The 20,255-nt window shown below is 42.2% G+C and overlaps 1 protein-coding gene across 2 annotated transcripts in view; it reads left to right on the forward strand.

Annotated features, from left to right (window-relative positions):
- The window catches only part of DNMBP (dynamin binding protein), a 534,728-nt gene that overhangs the window by 408,594 nt on the left and 105,879 nt on the right, over positions 1 to 20,255 (forward strand). For both annotated transcript variants that reach the window (XM_078643534.1, XM_078643535.1), the window contains 2 exons: positions 16,187 to 16,377; positions 17,669 to 17,768. In XM_078643534.1, the coding sequence (XP_078499660.1) occupies positions 16,187 to 16,377; positions 17,669 to 17,768 (291 nt within the window). The remainder of the gene's footprint in view (positions 1 to 16,186; positions 16,378 to 17,668; positions 17,769 to 20,255) is intronic.

The raw sequence follows: 20,255 nt of genomic DNA on the forward strand, positions 1-20,255 counted from the left end.
GGTGTAATCCATCAGTGCCACATAAAATCATAATCTCCTCCCAACACCAGGTTAAATACTTTAAAATATATACAAAATGGGCTTTGGCTCAACCCAAAAAATTGTATGCATGTCATCTGTACTATTGTTGCATCATTTCACCTCCTATCGAGTGCTTGAATTCCAAAGTTGGACTTTCCGACGAGACAAACGCAAGTGCGGTCCCAACATGCAGGTTTATATTATGCCTGTAGATACGCCGAGGGCTTCCAGCACATTACACTGGAGAAAAATTCTTGTATCAAGTCCGCCTTTGAGAAACGTACCAAATATCTTCAAGCCCTGATGAAGTTCCCCTTGAGGGAATGAAACTCATTGGCTGAGCTTTTTTTACTACTGTGAATACGCATGAAATTAAAAATAAAGAACTTGTCTGAAAATACCGACGGTCTATTGGACTTCATTACCTAGCGCACCCCCATTTGTAGTAATCAATCTTGGATCTGTAGCACAGAGGTGTCACGCAACGGCTGGCGTTGGGCAGCTCTGCGCAGGAACAAAAATTGGAACCAGCGTGAGGTGCAGAGTTAGGAGTCAGCCGTTGTGATCTTTTACCATTTTTTTTAAACCTCAAACATTTCTCTCAAGTTCCCATCAATGTCTTTGTTTAAGTGAGGGCCTCTTACGTTGGTGAAATCTCCTCAACGGTCCCTGACCATATCACGCAATATATCTGCCTTACGTTTGGGCTTCAGGAGCAAAAAGGGAGTGCTCTTCAGCACAAAATACGCATAGACTTGCAGTGTGTGCTCCTCGACTCCTGGCTGAAACAAGTCTATGAACAGCGGCGAGGATGCAAGCAGCAGTGACTTAACTATTGTAGGAGAGTTTTTTTTTAATGTAAGAGATACGAGAAGTAGGAAATATTGAGAGTATAGGAGTGTGTAGGCTTCTGTAACACCGATGAGCAAACTGGATATCCTGTATGTGCTTTAGTGTTGAACAACATGGTTAAATACTATTAGAACATTGGAGTGTTTGGAGCTCCATTGAAGGCAGTGAAGTTGTTCAGGGCCAATAATGGCTGATACAGGCCTTTCGCTCCAGCATTCCAATAATGTGCTTTCTGTACTCCCTTTTTAACTTTGGTCATCCTACCCTCAGTTGGTAGAATGTTCTGATAGCATTATAGCCCTTTTACATTGCTCTATTCCAGTTGTTAAAGTCCCTCACCAGCGGGTCAGGTCCATATCTCTGGGTCAGGGCCTTTAACAAACTGAATAGCTATTGGCTACAGTTATAAGGCTATAGTGCTTCCCTCTCTCCAAGATCTCTCAGCTATGTCAGTTAAAAGATCAGAGGCAGTGAAAACGGGTTTTCCCAAGATGGCACAAATTGCTTAAACTGCAGTAATCGACGCACAGCTTTCTTCCAAACTCTCCTACAAACAACAATAAAGTAAGGTATATGATTGATTGGAACAATCTGAACGGCTTCTAGTGACTGAATGTATCCCATTCCAATGTTTTTGCTTCATCTGCTCATTAGTTCCTGATTAGTCCGATGGAAATTCAGTCTTGGGCCTACCCCAAAAGGGACATTGCAGCCCCAACAGCCATTCAACCTATATCTCGGAGGGGAACCCAAGCTACCCCAGAAGTGGTGTTTTAGCCTCAAACATCCTAGGAGGCTTGTCATCCTTTTACAACGTCACAAAAGAGCTAAAAACGGATGGACTAAAATGGATTTAAACCTCGTTTCGGATTGCTTCATGCAGTTTATTTATTGCATCCCTTTTTTTTGCTCCTATTGCTGCTTTGTCTGTGATAAATGTCTGTGACATGACTGGACACGCACTCGGACTGCTTGCACTAGTAAGGCGTTTCTTGCCTATGTTGGAGTTCAGAGAGGCACAAACTGAGAAGTGAGGCATTTGTACAAGAATAATATTTTCCCAGCCCAACATTCGCCTGCCTCTGCCTCAGGGGAGCCTGCCCTCTCCTGGGTCACCGGGCCCCGATGAACAATGAGGAACAGTTGGTGCCAAAGAAGATTACGCAGTAATACCATCAGGCCTCGTCAAGGGATTAGAGCAGCCGAAGCAGCTAGGGCGGGCTTCTGTGCCGCTGCCCCAGGCCCAGGGGCTCTCTAGCTGTGCAGCTTAAAGGACTGCAGGGGAAGGGTTTTGTCTTAAAAACAATTCCAGTAGAGTACAGATGAAAAGATTTATAGCATAATTATTGTGACCAAAGGACGCCGGATTGATGATTAATGAATTTGAAGAGGTGATCTGTGCGGCGGGGGTGGTGGGAGCAGTAATGGCGGATTTGGGGAGCCAGGATTGACGGATAATCTGGGGGAGGAGTGAAGAATCAGATGAGTTCTTAACCATTAACATGAGCATGGGTTTGGGTGTGTTTATTGGCTTCTGAATGTCTGTGTCTGAGGAGCGGTTGGGTGAGTGTATTTGGCAATCTAAGTACATCTGCACAGCGCTCACTTCATAAGTCTTATTAAGAAAGTGAAGTGCAGCTATACCGGTTGGCTAGGTGGGCTGGCCACAGACTGATGGGAAATAATCACAGTAAGCATATAACTTTGTTGCCAATAGTTTATTTTGATTTAAAGAACAAAACATGTATTTTTGTATTTTTTAAGTGGAAAACGCTTAGAGAGCTCATCTGCACAACAATAGCATTGTATTCTGTTTAAAAGCATGTTGATGTTGGAACTACATTAGAAGAGTGGCCCAAAAGATCACTCTTTTTTTTTATATAGGTTATTTAACAAATATCCTTATGCAAATTTGCGCACACAAAGGACATAATTGGGTTGCGTTCTTACCTCTCGCCCTTCCTCATTGAGCTCTGATATGTTCATAGCCCCCTCATCACCTAAGCGACTCTCCCTTATGTTATGTAATCCATGCTGATGTACACAGTCCAAAAGGGAAAAGCACCTTTAAACGCCTTTGTCTTCAGCTGTTGGCTGGTTTGCCCTGGGACAGTGGGTGTAGATTGGGGTTAATATAAAAGATTCCAAGCAAATTCTCTTTGTCTGTAACAAGACCAGTTTCACCTGTATAGTTTTTGAGTGGAAACTCTAAAGTCTAATGCCTAATTAGGGTGTATTTGAGGTGCCAGCCTCTTCTATCTGTTGCTTGGTTCAAACACCCAAAGCGTTTTACATGTTCATGGATTTATTAACTTACATGTTGGGTACACACTCGGACTGATGATTAAAGCTTCTGCTGCCAAAATAAACCTCTCCCTGCTAAATGCTGATGTTGGCTGGTGAGTAAAAGGTCCAGACAGAAAACGAAATACTGTTGGTGGAAAATGTACCCCCCAGATCTTTTTGTTTCATCGAATCACTGTCGTCTCAGGCAATATTACACATTGATTTAGGCCGGTAAGGAGGTAACCCTCTTGTATTACTGAATATCAAGAGCTCAACCAAAGCCCTCTCTGCTGGGCTTAGCTGACCACCTGCCTGGTTACCAGTGAAATTAGTTTTTGGCAAAGAAAAACTATTGTCCTCGTTGAACAACAACAATTTAAAAAGTTGTCATTGTATTAGCCAGCCAAGAAGCCGGAGTTGCATGGAGTCCATAAATGGTCTCAGTTATATTGCTACTGTTGAGTCTCTGTCCTACAGCGAGTAAAATAGAAGCACGTGAGAAAAGCTCGAGGAACACTTTTTTCACTTTAGACTAACGTAAGTGGCGGGCTGTCCTAGAAGTTGAGAGGACATATGAGGATGCGTCTCCAAATCAAACCAGGTATTATTTGTCCAAATTTAATAGGGCTCTGAAGGATATACGCAGAACTATTTTTAGGTCGAAGCCTACCAGACACCACAGCTGTCTGATTGCGAAAGACCAATTAGGACATACTGAAAGCTGACATAAGAATTTATTCCGCCCATTGCTAACCATTGGCTTTATGGTCTGTCATTCACATTTGCCTATGTTATATTTGCGGCCTTTGTTTTAGTCTCTGCAGATTGTATTTGTTCCCCCCTGGAGCATAGCATGTTTTCAACCCCTCTCACTGGCAACGTTTATTCTTCCCAGGGTGCTGGCTCTCCCAAGAACTATTTTCCTTTAATTTGTATTGTTAAGTACTCCATGAGAGTGTCTGTCATTTCCAGCTGTCTCCCATGAATGCTTCCACCCCCTCGCACTGCTTGTTGCTCTCTTGCCTGTGTGGTCAGTGCCCCTGCTTCTTCTTCCGTGTGCTACTCCCTGCCATGTTGTTGCTTGAACACCTCCGCCAACTGCGCTTACACAAAAGAAAGAAAACCGATGCTTCTCTGGCTTTTGTCCATTTAGTCATTGTTGCTCTGGTAGCTTTTTGTAAATGTGCAATTTTGGGGGACAAGTTATTTTGAATACTAATTATTTTTATGATGATTCTAGTCGTAACCGATTAATTATTGATACATGAAAAAAGTTTTATTAGGTGTATAGAATTGTCTTTATTAATGTAGTTTAGTTGTGCCAATTTTTTCAGAGACAGTATTTTATTGACCTGGATGCTTTTTTGGTGTTCTGTTTATCTTGCTCCTGCTCATTACACCTCCCAATCAGTGACCCCTACTTGTCTTCTCTCGCAGAACACAAGCCACTGTGACTTAACTAGTTAGTTTCCTTCGAGAGCATGTATTGTGAATGAAACTTTGTTTGTGTATTGGATGTGATTAATTCAAGGGCACATCCGCTGGAAGTTACGATGTGGACCGGTAAATGTGCACTAGAGTATGGGTCTGCTTGAAAAATGTTTCATATTGTGTTGTACATCTCTGGACTGTGCTAATGCTGCAGGAGTTGCTATCGTTTTCCTTTCCTTAGAAATGGATTAGTGTTATATGATCCTTTGTGGCCATCTTAATTCGGATTTGCTCAATATTTATCACTAGTCATTTCATGTTGAATTGGACGTTTTTGCTTACCACCCATTCATAAAATGTGTATGAAAGCCTTTGCCTCTGGGGATGAGCCAGTTGACTTACCCATTCCTCCAAATACTCTCCTTTCCTTTTATGATTTTTGCTGCCTATTGGGAGTTAAAATAGTTTGGATTTCTCATTGCATACCCTGTGTTTAAATCTTCATGGAATGTTCAGCATTTCTCTGTAGTGGTTAATGTGAGATTTTTGTAATAAAATCCTGTAACTTTAATTGATCTAGAACTCGGTTATTGAGTGGTCCCAGTCATTATTTAAGTAGTCTGCTACATTAATTTTATTGGGCCTAATGTGTGGCTGTTATCACAAGATCAAGGGTGCATGAGCGGATTTGCCAGAGGTACATTTTGAGGGTGATCTAAAATACTGAGGTGCGTTAAAATATTGGGATTCGTCTCCCACAAACAATGCCTGTCTTACAAATATTCTCAATTCAGGTTTCTTAAAGATGTGTAAAATCGGAAATACATGACTGGATCCTTTGCAGAAAAGGTCCATCTACCTCTTGTGCTATCCCAGGTGAGCTTTCCCTCGTTACAGAGACAAATTATTGATAGTTTTATTAATTCTGACATGTCTCTTATCAGTCCGCATCCTGGCCACTTGCCGGGTTCCTCCTCCTCAACCACACCCAAGGCAGCTTCTGTACTCTCATTGTGCAACAGAGGTTGTTTTTCCCGGCCACCTTGAGGAAACTACCTTGATTGCAGCACGCTAATGTTTCTTCCACTTGTCAGCAGCACCTTAGCACTTAAACTAACCGGTTTTCAGAAATAAAGTATGACACGCAGGGCTGAACTCTGTTCAGTCTTCACACCCATGTAACATGCTGAAAATAGACACTGACCCAAGTCCACCCCCTGTCTTGTTCCACCTCATTCCGCGTTCTTTCACCACCAGACACTCCCTGCTCCTTTGAGGGTCGTTTCCAATCCTGTCTTCTTACTTTGTCACTGTTGTGACTTTCTCTTCCTCTTTTTCCCCCCTTTTGTGTTTATTTTCTTTAGTTTGCTCTGGGTACAAGCATGATCAGGAAAAATAAGTGTAGGTCCCTAAAAATGAATGCCGGGGCCCCACCTGCAAGCACCGGCTTAAATTTAGCACCGGAGAAGAGGAGACAGTGTAAACAAATTACTTTCATGGTGATTCTGGTACTTCTGGTACTCGCTGTTGCTTCTTCGTAGTACACACCCTACCATCCACACAGCATAGAAAGATTTGCATTCTTGCATTTCAGGGGAAAACCTGGTAAAACTGCGTGTGACCGTATAGTACCACATTATATCAAAGAGAAGCTGGTTCATTGAGGCTACACAACATTGAGGGTGACAAACTCCGTTATAAATGAGCTGTTTGTGGTTTAGCTTAAAAGGCTAGGCAGGTCGAAACCTGTTGTGAAAAGAGCAGGGCCACAGGGTACCACGAAGGTGCGTTTTCCAAGGTTATATATTTAGATTGTCTCAAAGGGTCACAATTAACAACGAACACATATTTAAAGTAATCCTATTTTATCTAATTGATATTATATGGTTATAATAGTTTTTTTTACAGTTAAGATCATTTACTTTCCACCATTACTTCAGGAGTTGCAGCTAGTAAGCTGAAAGCTCAGTTAACTAAACCTGATTTTGCCACAATAAGACCATTCTACGTACAAGTTATAGTCGTTGTCAGTTTAACTGAGTTTCTTCTTTCCATTTTGTGAACTTTCCCTCACCCCTGGAGCTATTGAATGTACAGTTGAGCAAGGCGACTGTTTATTGACTACATAGTTTTATTAAATTTGACTTGTAATGGCACTTGCGCCATTCATGGCAAACATATTGTACTCTATACATATTCTAAGGGACTTTAGTTGAGTCTCTCTCAGCCTTCTGCTTCTTTGGCTCAGGATCCTTTCATTGGCTTGAAATATTGTCATTCACATCTTGATTCACTCCACAGGAGTGTTTTGGTCTCTCCTTTTTGTTAGATTTTTTAGTGTACCCTTCTGCCTCTGGTTTAATGCATAAGGCACTATTTTACATCTAAAAAGTACACTCTGTTATCACACATTTAATTATTTTTCTTCCATGCATTGTATACACTAAAAAATCGCCTTTTTTATTGTTTTGAATCACAGTCCGAATTTATTATTGCTTTTGGACCACAGCAGAATTGATTTTGTCAGAAGTTTAGCGCAGCCGTCAAACCTATTGCTGTCTCATGTTCATATTGCTTGTTCATATCGTGTTTAAGCCCACACATTAGATTCCTCCTTTAGGAAACTCTCACTGTTTTGTAACCTGTTCCTTACTTTGATTATTCTTTTTATATTACTTTTCCATTCTGTAATTTACCATTCATGGTATTTACCAGAAACTTACTTATTTTTTTCTGAACTGTGGCTTGAGCTGCACTTTTATTAATGTTGCATTTTTGTTAAGGAGATCAATTGCGATTCTCCTAATACCATGACAAGAGAATCATTATGCATATTTCTTTTAATGCTAACTCAAAGCAGCCACTTAAAAGCAATACATAAGTGAAATAGTTCTAGAACGTAATCTTCATGATGTACAATAGCCATGAACATAGAATAGTCTGCCTCTTTTAAGTGCGACGTTAATGCGAAGACTTCTTTAAATAATGTTCCTTAACTTTTCTTTTTGAATTCCAAATGGAGAGAAACAATGAAGATTAAGTGAAAGGGTCACAGAGTTGATTCTTTCTGAACATCTTCCCTCCAGAATCAGCAGTATTGCGGAATTAGTTATACTGAGTTATCTGAAAATAAGAGTATAAATGCTCTGTTGTCATATAAGGGAGAACGTTGAAACATCCACAAAGGAATGTTATATGACGTTTTCAACAATACAATAAAGGTTGTATGGCATTTTTCACAATACATTGACTAAAGGTGTATTATAAATTATGCATCTGTTGTTCACTAATTTATCTATCCCTGGGAATGGAAGAGTGGGATAATGTTAGCCTCCATGTCTTTAATGACCAATAACTGCCGCCTGCACGCTTACAAGTAATACTGATTCAGGGCACCGGGAAACCCTCAGGGTAGCTGTAGCGCCATACAAATGCAATAAATAATAAATAATAATAATAATAATGAAACCCAGATTCTCTTGTCATGGGACTAGGAGAATCGCAATTTCAAACAAGACTGGAGGCTACCATTATGCATGTTGGTAGTCTTGTAACACCACATCTGACATATGTTCAATTGGTTTACAATAGTGCTTTGCAAAGGTGTTAAGTTAGACCAGTAAGTTGCTCTAAGGAGTTATTGTAATTTTCTACCTATCCAGAAGGGTTTACTACCCATATCTCTTCTAACAGTGTGTGCTTGGAATTTCTTGTGATCAATACCAGCTAACTGCATTGCACATTTAACCCGTCTCCCTATTGAGGCCGAAGTTATGGGTTTAAAAGGTTTTACAAAAGAGATAAGTAATTGATTCACACCATTTGTGCGATGTTCACTCATTCTAGACTCTTATTCTTTAATGCAATCTAAAACACAAGGTTTTTAACAAGCAGCGAACCTTGGATAGAAAATTGTATCTGACATAGTCTTAATTCTTCTCATAATTTCGAATTTTACCCCAAACATATCATAAACTCTGTTGCTAACCTCTAGAGCTTTAACATCTGAAACTCTACGGCAGTAGATTAGACAGAGGAGTGATGCTAGTTTAATGCATAGTCTCTTTTTTTGTCCAGATGTCTGTGATCAGTCCAACTTGTGAATAAATCCAGCATTTTGTTTGACATCCCACAGTGTCTCGTATTTAGGTTTAGGGGGTATTCTTAGTCTGATACTTTTCAGAATTCTACATACTATGACGTTCTTACCTACAGTTTTCCCATTAATTAAGATGTGGCCTGCTGAAATAGCTAATCTTAGCAGTTAATTGATTTGTAACTAAGACCCCTCTTGAATAGTTCTACAAGAAAATTTGTGATGTTTACAATAGGAGGATCCACGGAATCCAGGGTCCTCTCCAGGCATCAACATACCCATGTTCTCCATGTATCTATAGTGGATGCCGGGGGCCCATGATTCTCCAAGGAGAACTAAAGCTCCTCTTGAAAGGCCAGTGATTTTGGTGGATATCCTGACACATTCCAAGCAAGAAGGTTCAAAGTCCCTGTCTGGACTAGGGGATGTTCTCTTCTATCTGTGTCTCTTAGAAGGACTTTCTCGGCTGGAAGTAGTAAGGGAGTGTAGCAAGCTAATGCCAATGTTGTTGGAAACCATGCCTGGGAGGGCCAGAAAGGTGTTACTAGTACTAGGGAGTATTGGTCTTGTCTTCTTTTCTGGAGGACTCTCTGTATCATTGCAAAGGGAGGAAAGGCATAGGCTTGAATTCCTTTCCAGGGTTGAAGGAAAGCATTGATTGCTAGAGCACCCGGATCTGGCATCCAGCTGAAATATTTCTTCAGTTGGAAGGTCAATCTGCTTGCAAACAGATCTAACTCCAGAGGCTCCAGATTTGATGGAGAGCTCTGAAGGCTTTCTCGTTGAGTTTTCAATCGCTGTGGTCTAAGAGGAATCTCGAGTTCCAGTCTGCAGTGGTGATTGTTTTTCCCAGTAGGTATTCTTCTTTTAACACAATCTTGTGCTCTAGGCATAACATACGGAGTTTTTTACCTAGGTTCGATAGGTCTGCTGATATTGAACCCCCCTAAGCGATTTATATAGGCTACCGCTGATATATTGTCCATTTTCAGTAGAACGGATCTCCCCTGAAGGGATTTCTGCTGTCAGTTCCAGATAGTTTGTCATGCGAGCTTTCTGCATATGACCATACACCACCCGTGTTCTGGTTGTGTAGGCAAGCTACCCAACGTGAAGGCTCACATCTTATTCCAGTATGAATTCTGGTGAGCTACCGCAAATGACCTTGCCATTCAAGGCATCTAAATTCTCGAACCACCAAATCGGTTCTGATTTGGCATCGTGATCTAGGGATATTTGATCTCCGTACCATAGTCCTGATCTTAAAACTTTCACTTTTACTCTTTGAAGAGCTCGGTAGTGCAGAGAGGTCCTGGGAAGATAGCTTGTATAGAGGAGGAGAGAAGGCCCAGGATTCTGGCTAGCTCCCGTAGGGTTAGGGTTTTTAATTTTAATACAAACCTTATTTCTTTCCGTATTTTGGTTATCTTCTGTTGGGGAAGTAAGAGGTGACATTTCATTGTGTCTACAGTGAATCCTAGAATTCTAGAGATCTGAATGGGGTCAGTATGGATTTCTCTTGGTTTATTATAAATCTTAAGCTCTCTGAGGTTTGCTACTACATTCAGATCCTGTAGGATCTGGTAGTGGTGCTGGGACAAGATAAGGATGTAGTTGAGATAGACAATCAGTCGTATCCCTCTTTCTCCCAGGAAGGATGCAATAGTTCTCATTACTTTGGTGAAGCACCAGGGGGCAGAAGATCAGCCGAAGGTGAGAGCCTGAAATTGGAACAGGTGGTGGTTCCATATGAATTGGAGGTAGGATTGATGTTCTTTCGCCATGGGAATGGTAAATTAAACGTCTTTCAGGTCTAGTTTCACTAGCCAGTCTTTCTCTAATAGCATATCTCTCCAAAGATGGATGCCCTCCAACTTGAAATGTCTGTAGACGAGGAATTTTAGTTCTGAGATTTATAACTGACCCCCAACCTTTGTCTTTTTTTCAGTACAAGAAACAGTGTACTTACAAATTTCATGCTTTCCCCCGGTACTTCTATGATTGCTCTCTTGTGTAGCATGGAGGTTACCTCTTCCTCCATTATTTTCCGTTCTTTTGTCAGTAATAGACTTCTCGGGGGCGAAGTTTGTATTGGAGGTTGAAATTTCTATTTTGAAACCTTGAATGGTTTCTAACATCTCATGTTGTTCTGTGCTCTATCGAGGGCTGTAAAGGTTGCAGCGTATTTTCCTAATGTTTTTATCATGTCTTTACCGAATAGCAGGCCCTGAGGGTTTTGAGAGGGTTCTTTATCGGTCATAGCGCTCAATTTAGGGTTAATTTTGGTAAGGACCACTCTCCTTCTTTCTACATTAATGCCTGCGTTAGCATTCCCTAGTAGAATTAGGGCTCTTTGACTCCACCCTCCGACTAAGTCTGTGTCTAGTGGTGTTCCGTTGATATGGCTTTCTTACGCCATGTAGATTATTCTGGCCAGGGGGCCTAGTATGTAGAGTTGGCGGTCCTGGCACGCTTTCAGTGATCACTCCATTCCTTTTCTGGGGTCTCTTCCCAGTTTGAAGAGGAATTTGATCAATTCAGGGTCAAGGTTAGGTGTTTGGCATACCTTCTCTTGAATGGCTGGTCTAGAGCATTCTGCTTTTAGGATGTTGGGTATATCTCTCTCTAGGGGATTTCTGAGCCATTTTTTAAATAAATTTGGCCACGTGGTCTTGAGGCCACCATTCTGAGCTTCTCACGTGTTTAATGTTCTATGGAGAGAACATCTCCTTGTCTACAGGGTTAGTTATAATTTCATTTGCAGACAATGAATGTTCTTCCTCTGCAAATGACTTTCAAACTATAAATCGTCCTGATCTAAGTCAAATGCGTATTCATCCATTAGGTTGGTGTTTTGGTCCCCTTTTTCCTCCATTTCACTATTTTGTATATCATAATGAGCACTAGGATTTGTGCCGCTTAGGACTCCTGAAACATCTGAGGTGCGTAGACCTCCTCTATAGGTTGAATTGCTTAGACCTCACATTTTACTTGTGGTGCTAGGACCTTCCAATGTGCTCAAGGGGCTTATTTCTTCTATATTCCTAGTTTTCCATAGCCTTTTGCCCCTTTTATTATTATTGTCATCTTTTTGGAGGTTGGAGATCTCGGTTATGTCATTCTCCATCAGTGATTTGTTTGACATAATCTGATTTAACGTCTCGACCATGCAGGATTGCATTTCTTGTTGAATAATATTTTTTAACTCTTCTTTATTCATGATTGGAATGGTTGCATCTACATCATCTGATTCCACGTCCGATATTATAAGGCTTAATTTCAATAGAAAGAAATTCTAATGGCTCAGAATGAGAGTAGGTAGATGAGACCAGTAATGACTATGAATGGCCCCGAATGTTGGGGAATGCACCCGTTCGTGTTATATAGCGACCCTATTTTTTTCTCAAAATGGATATGCTTATACATGGAGGTTCTGGTTGTTAGAGCTTGAGGGTAGCATTATCCCTATTTGACAATAAATGATACTTGCGCTCTGTATGCAGCAGCTGATCCGCGAGGCGATTTAACTATCCAAGATTTTCTGATGTCGTACTTGTTTGAGCGATCAGTTACTGATGTCCGTGCTTGTGTTTGTATTGCCTAGGCAGCCTTGTAATCCCAGAGGGGTTGCCTAGGCAGGGTCATGTGCTTGGTAGCAGGTCTACGTCAGACGCTGAAGAAACCGTTGCCAACCTACCGTCTTTTTTATTTTTTTGTATCCCCCTTCGAGAAGGATCTCACACTTCGAGGATCGGGGCTGAGTGAGAGAGCGTTCGCCCCCAGAGGTCATGAGCGCATATCCTGAGAGTGCCCCAGGTTTGCCTGAAGTGAAAGGCTCGCAAGCGGCCCTCTAGGTGAGATGAACTACCAGAGTAAACCGGAGGTTCCGGATGCACGGAACCCGGCTAGGGTCGGATTGAGAGTATCGGGTCACGGACCTCAGGAATCCCAAGCCTCGTGGATGGGAGGGAGGATGGGGACGATCTCGGTAAACTGGAGGTCCGTTGAGAATCCGAGTGAAAAGGGTCTCAGGAGAGAGCTGATGAAGCAGTGTGATAACAAGTTGAGAGAAAGATGCAATACCAACAACCACGCTCTTAAAAATACGTAGCAGAAAAAGACCAGGAATAGTAGCAAAGTTGTACTTATCTGCCTGGAGCCTCAGTTAAAAGAGGCAGACTAGTCTATGTTCATGGCTATTGTACTTTATGAACATTCTGCTCTCGAACTGTTTCACTTATCGTGTTTTGCTTTTAAGTGGCTGCTTGGAGTTAGCATTAAAAGAAATATGCATAATGGCAGCCTCCAGTCTTGTAATGAAATCCTGTTGCCTTTGTAATCTTATCTTGTATTTTATAACGTTTATTGACTCCTATTACAGATTTACGTCTAGTAGGTTTTATAAACTCTCTTTCCCATGACTCGTTTAATTGTTTAAATGGATACTGGAATTAAGCCCAGAGTATTTGTATGTTACAGGGACTCCCCTTTCAGCATGCAATAAAACAGGGGTTTGTCGTGGATACTCAGCATTTGGTTTGCAGACAGGTTTCACATGTCCACTTGCTGTTCTCAGTACTACTAGGAAAAATAAGGAGAGGAAGGTAAAGTCTCTCCTTTAGTGGCAGTGAATAAATAACCTCTTAGAGCACCGGAGCATTGCTCCATGCGCTGTAGTCTTGCAAGATATTGTGGTGGGGAGCGAGAGACCTTGCAGTCAAGTGCTTATAGTGGTGTCACTTGCTCCAGAGAGTTATTTGCTGCCAATGTGCATTACAGGAGAGACACATGCCTTTGATGGCATCGACCGCAATATACTGTGGGAAAAGCTTGCAAAGTGGGGGATACCAGGGAAACTTCTGGCAGCCATTATGTCCCTCCATACTGGCACGTGGGTCCGCACGAAGCTCACACATACACACGCAACTGCCAAGACATATATACGAACAAAGGGTTAAAACAGGGTGTGTGATTGCGCCAACACTGTTTAACCTATACACCGCGGACCTGGGAGCGGCACTTTCTAAAACTAATATTTTTCCACCTCAATTGGGCCACCTTAGAATACCTATCATGCAATATGCGGACGATCTTGTCATCATGGATCAAACCAGAGTGGGCATGAAAAGGGCATTGGAGACTCTTCATTTATATATAACTCAGAAAACAAGCTCCAAACTAATGCAAATAAAACCAAGGTATTGGTCTTTGGACATAAACCAAAAAAATCTCTGTTGGGTTGGAACATAGGACCACTCAGAATTGCAACTGCAAATAAATATACCTACTTGGGTGTACAATTCTTAGATGCCGGCAGAACAACATCTCAGGCCCAATCATTGGAGATAAAATCTGCTAAGGTCACACATGCCCTACGTAAAATTCATCAGAACCTTGTGAGTCACTCAACTGAGGGCATCCGAAGAGTAATACAAGCCAAGCTATTTTCAACAATCAGCTATAGCCACCTGACTTTCCCGGGCCTATTGTCCGATAAACTGGAGCATCTACATATTATGGCTTTCAGCAAAATCTTCAGGCTACCATTCTCGGCAAGGCGCACACTGATCAGACTTGAGTTTAACTTAACATCAATGGACATAGAATGCAAAAAAGACATTGTGAAGCTTTACCACTGTGTGAACAAGGCTAGCCCGGGTACCCTAAGGGAAGCACTTCAAACACTCTTCATGGATCAAACCAGTCGATGGGCCAAGTACCTTGTTTCAGCTAATAAAACACTATGCCTGACAACTGATCAAATATTAAATCTGCCAACAGTTAGCCTAAAAAACCTGTTAAAAAAACAGGGACAGAACATCTCAAGGCCCTGGGATATAGATGCCGGCCTAGGGAGATATGCTCTTCAAAATGTCTTGAAGACCAGGTTGCTAATCCTACCAATAAAGGACTATAGGGCTCACTGGTCAACCATACCAACTGGAAATAGAGGATGTCGACTGTGTCAATACCACACAGAATCAGCAGAGCATATCATCTGTTGTTGCCCAGCGTTGGTAAGTCTGAGGCGCAAATACTTAAGGGCAATATTCAATCTTAATAAAGTAAGAACATGCAAGGAGGTCTTTACGCACATTTATTCCACAACCTTGCCAATGGAGTTGGCACGTGCCGGGAAGTTCTTTGTCACTGCTGGACAGATCTTATGTCAAACGCAAAATCCAGAAAAATAACAGCATAACTACAACCGGTACGTCGATGAGCATCTATAGTACCAATAGTGGTGCTTCACTAATTCCTATTGTCATGAACATTGCCACCTTAATTGAACAGACAAATAAACAAAGTATTTCATGGCCACCGGTGATTCGGTACCAAGCTTGATAAGCTAAGATGATCTGACATTAGGGCACTGACTGTCCAACCCAATGCATATGTACATGTTTTTTAACTTTCTCTTTTTCTTTTTCTTTTAAATCTCTTTGCACTTTAAATGTTATTCTTAAAACGTTTATTTTTTATCAATCTACTGTTTTTACCATGATTGTAATATGCTGCTCTTTTTTAATTGATTTTAGGTAATCATACAATAAAGTACCGTATTTTCTGGCATATAAGGCGACTGGGCGTATAAGACGACCCCCTACTTTTCCTTTAAAATATAGGGTTTGGGCTATATTCGCTTGCTCATAAAATGACCCCGGCGTATAAGACGACCCCCGACTTTTGAAAAGATTTTCAAGGGTTAAAAAGTCGTCTTCTACGCCAGAAAATACGGTATTCATTCATTTTGCTGTCACTGACAACCCTCCCATACAGGAGAGACACAGGACCTGGGCACGGCCACCTATTGAAGGCGGCACTTATGCATCTTGTGTCAGTGTCTACAGAGTTTTTGCTCGTTCTTATTTACGATACATCTCAAGAGTTGATTCTGTCAGCCTTTCACTGTAGAAACCTGAACATCCGCCATGAAATTCCACTTGCAAAGATGGCTCCACCCAGAGAGGAAGGTTTTCTAGTGTCCCACTCGCTAAATTGTAACCAAACCAGGAGCATTTAATCTTCTATATTAAAATGTTTCTGGAATGTTCAGTGTCGGGTACATAGTCTGTGTTTATAGAGCTTTTCAAACTGGTTTCAATTGTTTGCAGAGAACTTTGTTCCCCACTTGATGATCATCTAGGAAGAGATAAGTCAGGTGAAGCCATCAGCATACCAAATATGAAGCTGAAATAAAGAACTGCTTCAAATCACAAGCGAGGAACAGCAGAATCACAGTATATGGCAAAGCAAAGCTGTTCTGTGTATTATAAGAAAATTCATAGCAAGTACATTAAATAAAAACATTTATTTTGAGTCTGGTAGTGTTTGTATTCTCTGGCTGTCACCTAAGTAAAAGCACCTCCGTCTACTGCTGTCACATCGGCATGGAGTAAAATAGTGTAGACTGTGTATCCCGGCATTAAACCAAACCTGGAGTGCTGTCCTTGTTTTATCTGAGGCCAGACTTACCCTTTCTTTTGTAATTTGTTGCAGAAATGACACACTCCTCGCAGCCAGAATCTCCGGAGTGCCCGTCAGCTTCTGCTTCCACGGAGAACCCGGAGCAGAGGATGCTGGAGAAGAGGTTGAAGATCCTCGAGGAGCTAATCCAGACGGAGAAGGATTATGTGCGAGATTTGGAAATGTGTGTGGAACAGATCATGGTCCCCTTGCAGCGCTCCCAGGTAGGACATATCTATCATGTAAGAGATTGATTGGCTGCTCTCTCCGCTACAACATATCTATCATGTAAGAGATTGATTGGCTGCTCTCCCAGATTGACATATCGATCATGTAAGAGAGTGATTGGCTGCTCTTTCCAGGACCAGCTTGCAAAGAGCTAATCCCTCGTATCTTTGAGACCCATGAGCTGGTTTACCAGAGCAGCAGCCTCCTTCACCTGAACCTCTTGGATGTCTTCCAAGGGAGTGGAGCGCACTGTTATTGTTGTTGCTCAGGAAATATCAAAACACTGCTTGGGCTCTTGACCGAGAAAAATGACTTCAATTAGTTCTTTTTGAGAGCGAGAAGGAGTTTGAGCGATGATCTCAAATGAGTGATATAAATGGTAAGCAGCAGTTTGCTTTATAACATACATGCCTTTGTACACAGAATTGCCCTTGGCATTTGTTGTTGTGACAGAGTTAGTCTCAGATTATCCCTTAACCGTGGCAGTATACATTTGGAGCACACTGGAAAACTCTGCTCACATTTGAAGCTTTGCTGTTGTTGCAGATTGCCTTAAATGACTGATCGTTGTTCTTACATTTTTGAATTGACCACATTGCAAAAGGCCTTTTATATCCCCAGGTGTTGCATTTACTGCAAAACCTTAATCTAACTGTCCCCTCGGCTCTTTACCCCTCTGTCACAATTTTTGTATGAAAATTTGCAGTCTATATAGATTTCCAAATGTCATATAGAGTGCTAACACAAATAATCTTCTTTGGTATTCTACTAAGAAATGTTTATAATGCGTGGCCAATCTTAGTCTCGCATGGTAAATTTGAACTTTCTTTGTGTCCAGTCGGAGCAATATACATCTACCTAGGATTTGCTGATGGAATTTTTAGGGTTCCAGGCTGGTATGCAAAAACAAAAATGATGGGCTAAAAAAAGTGAAAGAGTATCGCTAAAGAACCAGTGTACCATGTCCTGCAGATGGCTTCTCCTTATGTATTTGCATTCATGTATTTTTTAAGACTGTGATCCCTTGTGCGGTGCCACTTTTATCATCTAAGACCTTGAAAAATACATGCTTTTCATATGATTCAACTGGACTTGCTGTCGATCATCTATGTCTGAGCCTCTGTCAGTGGCTTGCGTACTTGCTATTACTCTGCCCTAAATTTCACTGCACGGTTACCTCTTGTATTCTGTAGTCTTGCAGTGAATCTTAAAGTAGTGTTCTGTGATTCTTATATCTAGAGGGGGCTGGCCGTCCTTTTTGATGTGCTCCTTTACTCTATCTTTCAGGCACATAACATTGATTTTGAAGGACTCTTTGGAAATATACAAGCTGTGTTGACTGTCTCCAAGATGCTTCTAAGTGCCTTTGAAGCCTCCGACTCCGTAGGTAAGAATTATTAATTGAACTCTTATAGAACAAGGTAACACTTTCTTCAAATTATGGGTGCAGAGTAATTATTATCTGTAAAAGGGTATTTTGTCACTATACACAGGGTAAAAGGTTTTATTGGGAAACCTATGCCTTTTATGTTCTAACAAAGTGACTCCAGGTGTCTACACCACAAGGAGAGGAGGACTTCCCCATTGACCTCACTGCGAATAACTTACCCAAGCAGTCAATGGCGATGTACCCCTCTAAGCCCTCCCTAGGGATGTCCCTGCAGAGGATGCAGTCTCCGATGCATTGGCTCCTCTTCAGTGAAACCATTGCAGAGGCCCAGGCACACAGCTTTGGCTTTCGTTTCCAGGGATGCATTCTCCATTGTGTTGACTCCTCGCCGGGGCTCAGGCGGTGTACGGCTGCTAACTCTTCAGGCGGCGTTTGGCTGCTGACTCTTCAGGTGGCATTCGGCTGCTGACTCTTCAGGCCGCGCTCGGCTGCTGACTCTTCAGGCCGCGCTCGGCTGCTGACTCTTCAGGCCGCGCTCGGCTGCTGACTCTTCAGGCCGCGCTCGGCTGCTGGTTCGTTAATCTTCGGTTCATTGAGTGGAGCTTCTAAATCTTTCATCGTAATTTTCATAAACCCGGTGTCCACTTCCAGTGAAAGCATATACTATTGGTACTCTCACCAAATTAGCCCCTTGATGCAGATGATTGGCATTAATTGACCTATCTAATTTTCGGGCAACTGATTTACAATAACTTAAGGTATTTTCACAGATTTAGCTTATGGGTACGAATGTATGGCTCAAACTGGCCCATGTACTTTCGGCAAACTGATTTTCAACAATTTAGATAATTTTCCTAGCATTCACATTGTACTCCAGAGGAATTCTTTCCATCATTTCTTATGCAGCCCCAGAGATTCTTGTCCATTTGGCTATCATGACCTTGTAATGTGTGGCTCTCCTTACGAAGGCACCCCTGTGCCGAAACATGCGTAGATAAAGTTTGGTTCAACCACTGATTGTTGCTGAAACAAATTTGTTCTTCACCCACTTATTGCTGCTAAACAGAACTAGGCTCCTAGCCCTTCATGATTATATCAATTGTTATGGAGACAGATCAGATTCTTAGGATAAATGAGAAAACATAAGATATTTCCCATGTAAATTTTTATCTTGGTTGTACAGCATGATGTTAGAGTGTATGTTGATAGACTGTAGTACGCATGTGGATTTGTTTACCAATAATATTTATTGCATAGCTTTAATAAAACTTATTTTTAGGGCTCGGACTCCTTCCCCTGAAAGGGGAGGAGTTAGAGAACTAATGTTAAAGGAGAAAAAAAAAAAGAAGAAGAGGGCCTTGGAGAGAGAAATTCCAGACATTCCTTAGCGTTTTATGTCATGTGGCCAGTGATTCGTCTTCCTTGTGTTTTCTTTGTAATAGGCTTGAAGTGATAGGGTAAATGTAGTTTTGTTCCGCCATTTTGAGGCATATTTCGTGCGTGCTTGCGCAAAGAAGTACATAAATTGTAATTAGGAGCTGTCAGGGTGCCTCCGTTAGTGACTGCAGATGGCCGGGCGCGTTCACAATTCTGCAGCGCTCAGCGCGCAGCTTCCTTGTTTTGTTAGGCACGGTGAGATTAAGTGATTCACAGTCGTCTCTCCGGCTGCGGGTCCCACAGCCGACAGGAACGTTTTGCAGCACCTCCTCAGTCTGCAACGGGGTCTGCTCTCTCGGTGCAAGAGCCAGCGGGTCTCATAAATCGGAAGGCAAGCAGCGTACCAGCAATTCCCCGCACGTCTTCCAGCAACGAAGCTCAGCACAGCCCCGCCTCCATGTTTTGCTCCGAGAACTCAGGGGGGGGGGGCGAAGGCGATTTTCTCCGGCAATCCAGCATATAGCCGCGATGTAACTAGCTGATCCTAACCCCGCTGCGTCCTGACTTTCATCAAAGGTCAGTTTCAGTTTTTAGAATTGCTTGCCACTTGTTTTATTGTATATCGTACTTCAGTACTGAGCTGCCTTAGGGTACGAGCACAAGGGTCATCCGGCTGCAAGTGAAACTTTGAGAAAGACGTTGAAGTGGCGTAACGAAGGCCCCCGCAGCTCCTGTGGTGCGGAGGGCCCTAGCTTCTGGTGGGGCCCCTCCGGCACTGTACACCATTGAGAGCCCCTGGCCTGAGAGTTCCTGGATGGGTCCGGAGGGTAGCGAGGCCCCCTCCATATACTTTGCAACGGGGGGAGTGCTCAAGTTTGGGTATGCCAGTTGTTACTTGGGGAAGGTGAGCGGTAACATTCATATTTCACGGGGGCTTTGTAGATCGTTGCACCAGAGCTTCTTAACACATTCCCTCACGTTCATTTGGATTCTAATGACATTACAAGGTGTTAGTGAGTAGGTCCTAAGAAATATATGCACTGTCTGTAATTTGTGCTCCAACGATGTAAGCATGAACAAGTTCCGCCTTTGAGCATTTAATTAATC

This window comes from Lissotriton helveticus, chromosome 5_1 (assembly GCF_964261635.1).
Source record: "Lissotriton helveticus chromosome 5_1, aLisHel1.1, whole genome shotgun sequence".
NCBI lineage: Eukaryota > Metazoa > Chordata > Amphibia > Caudata > Salamandridae > Lissotriton > Lissotriton helveticus.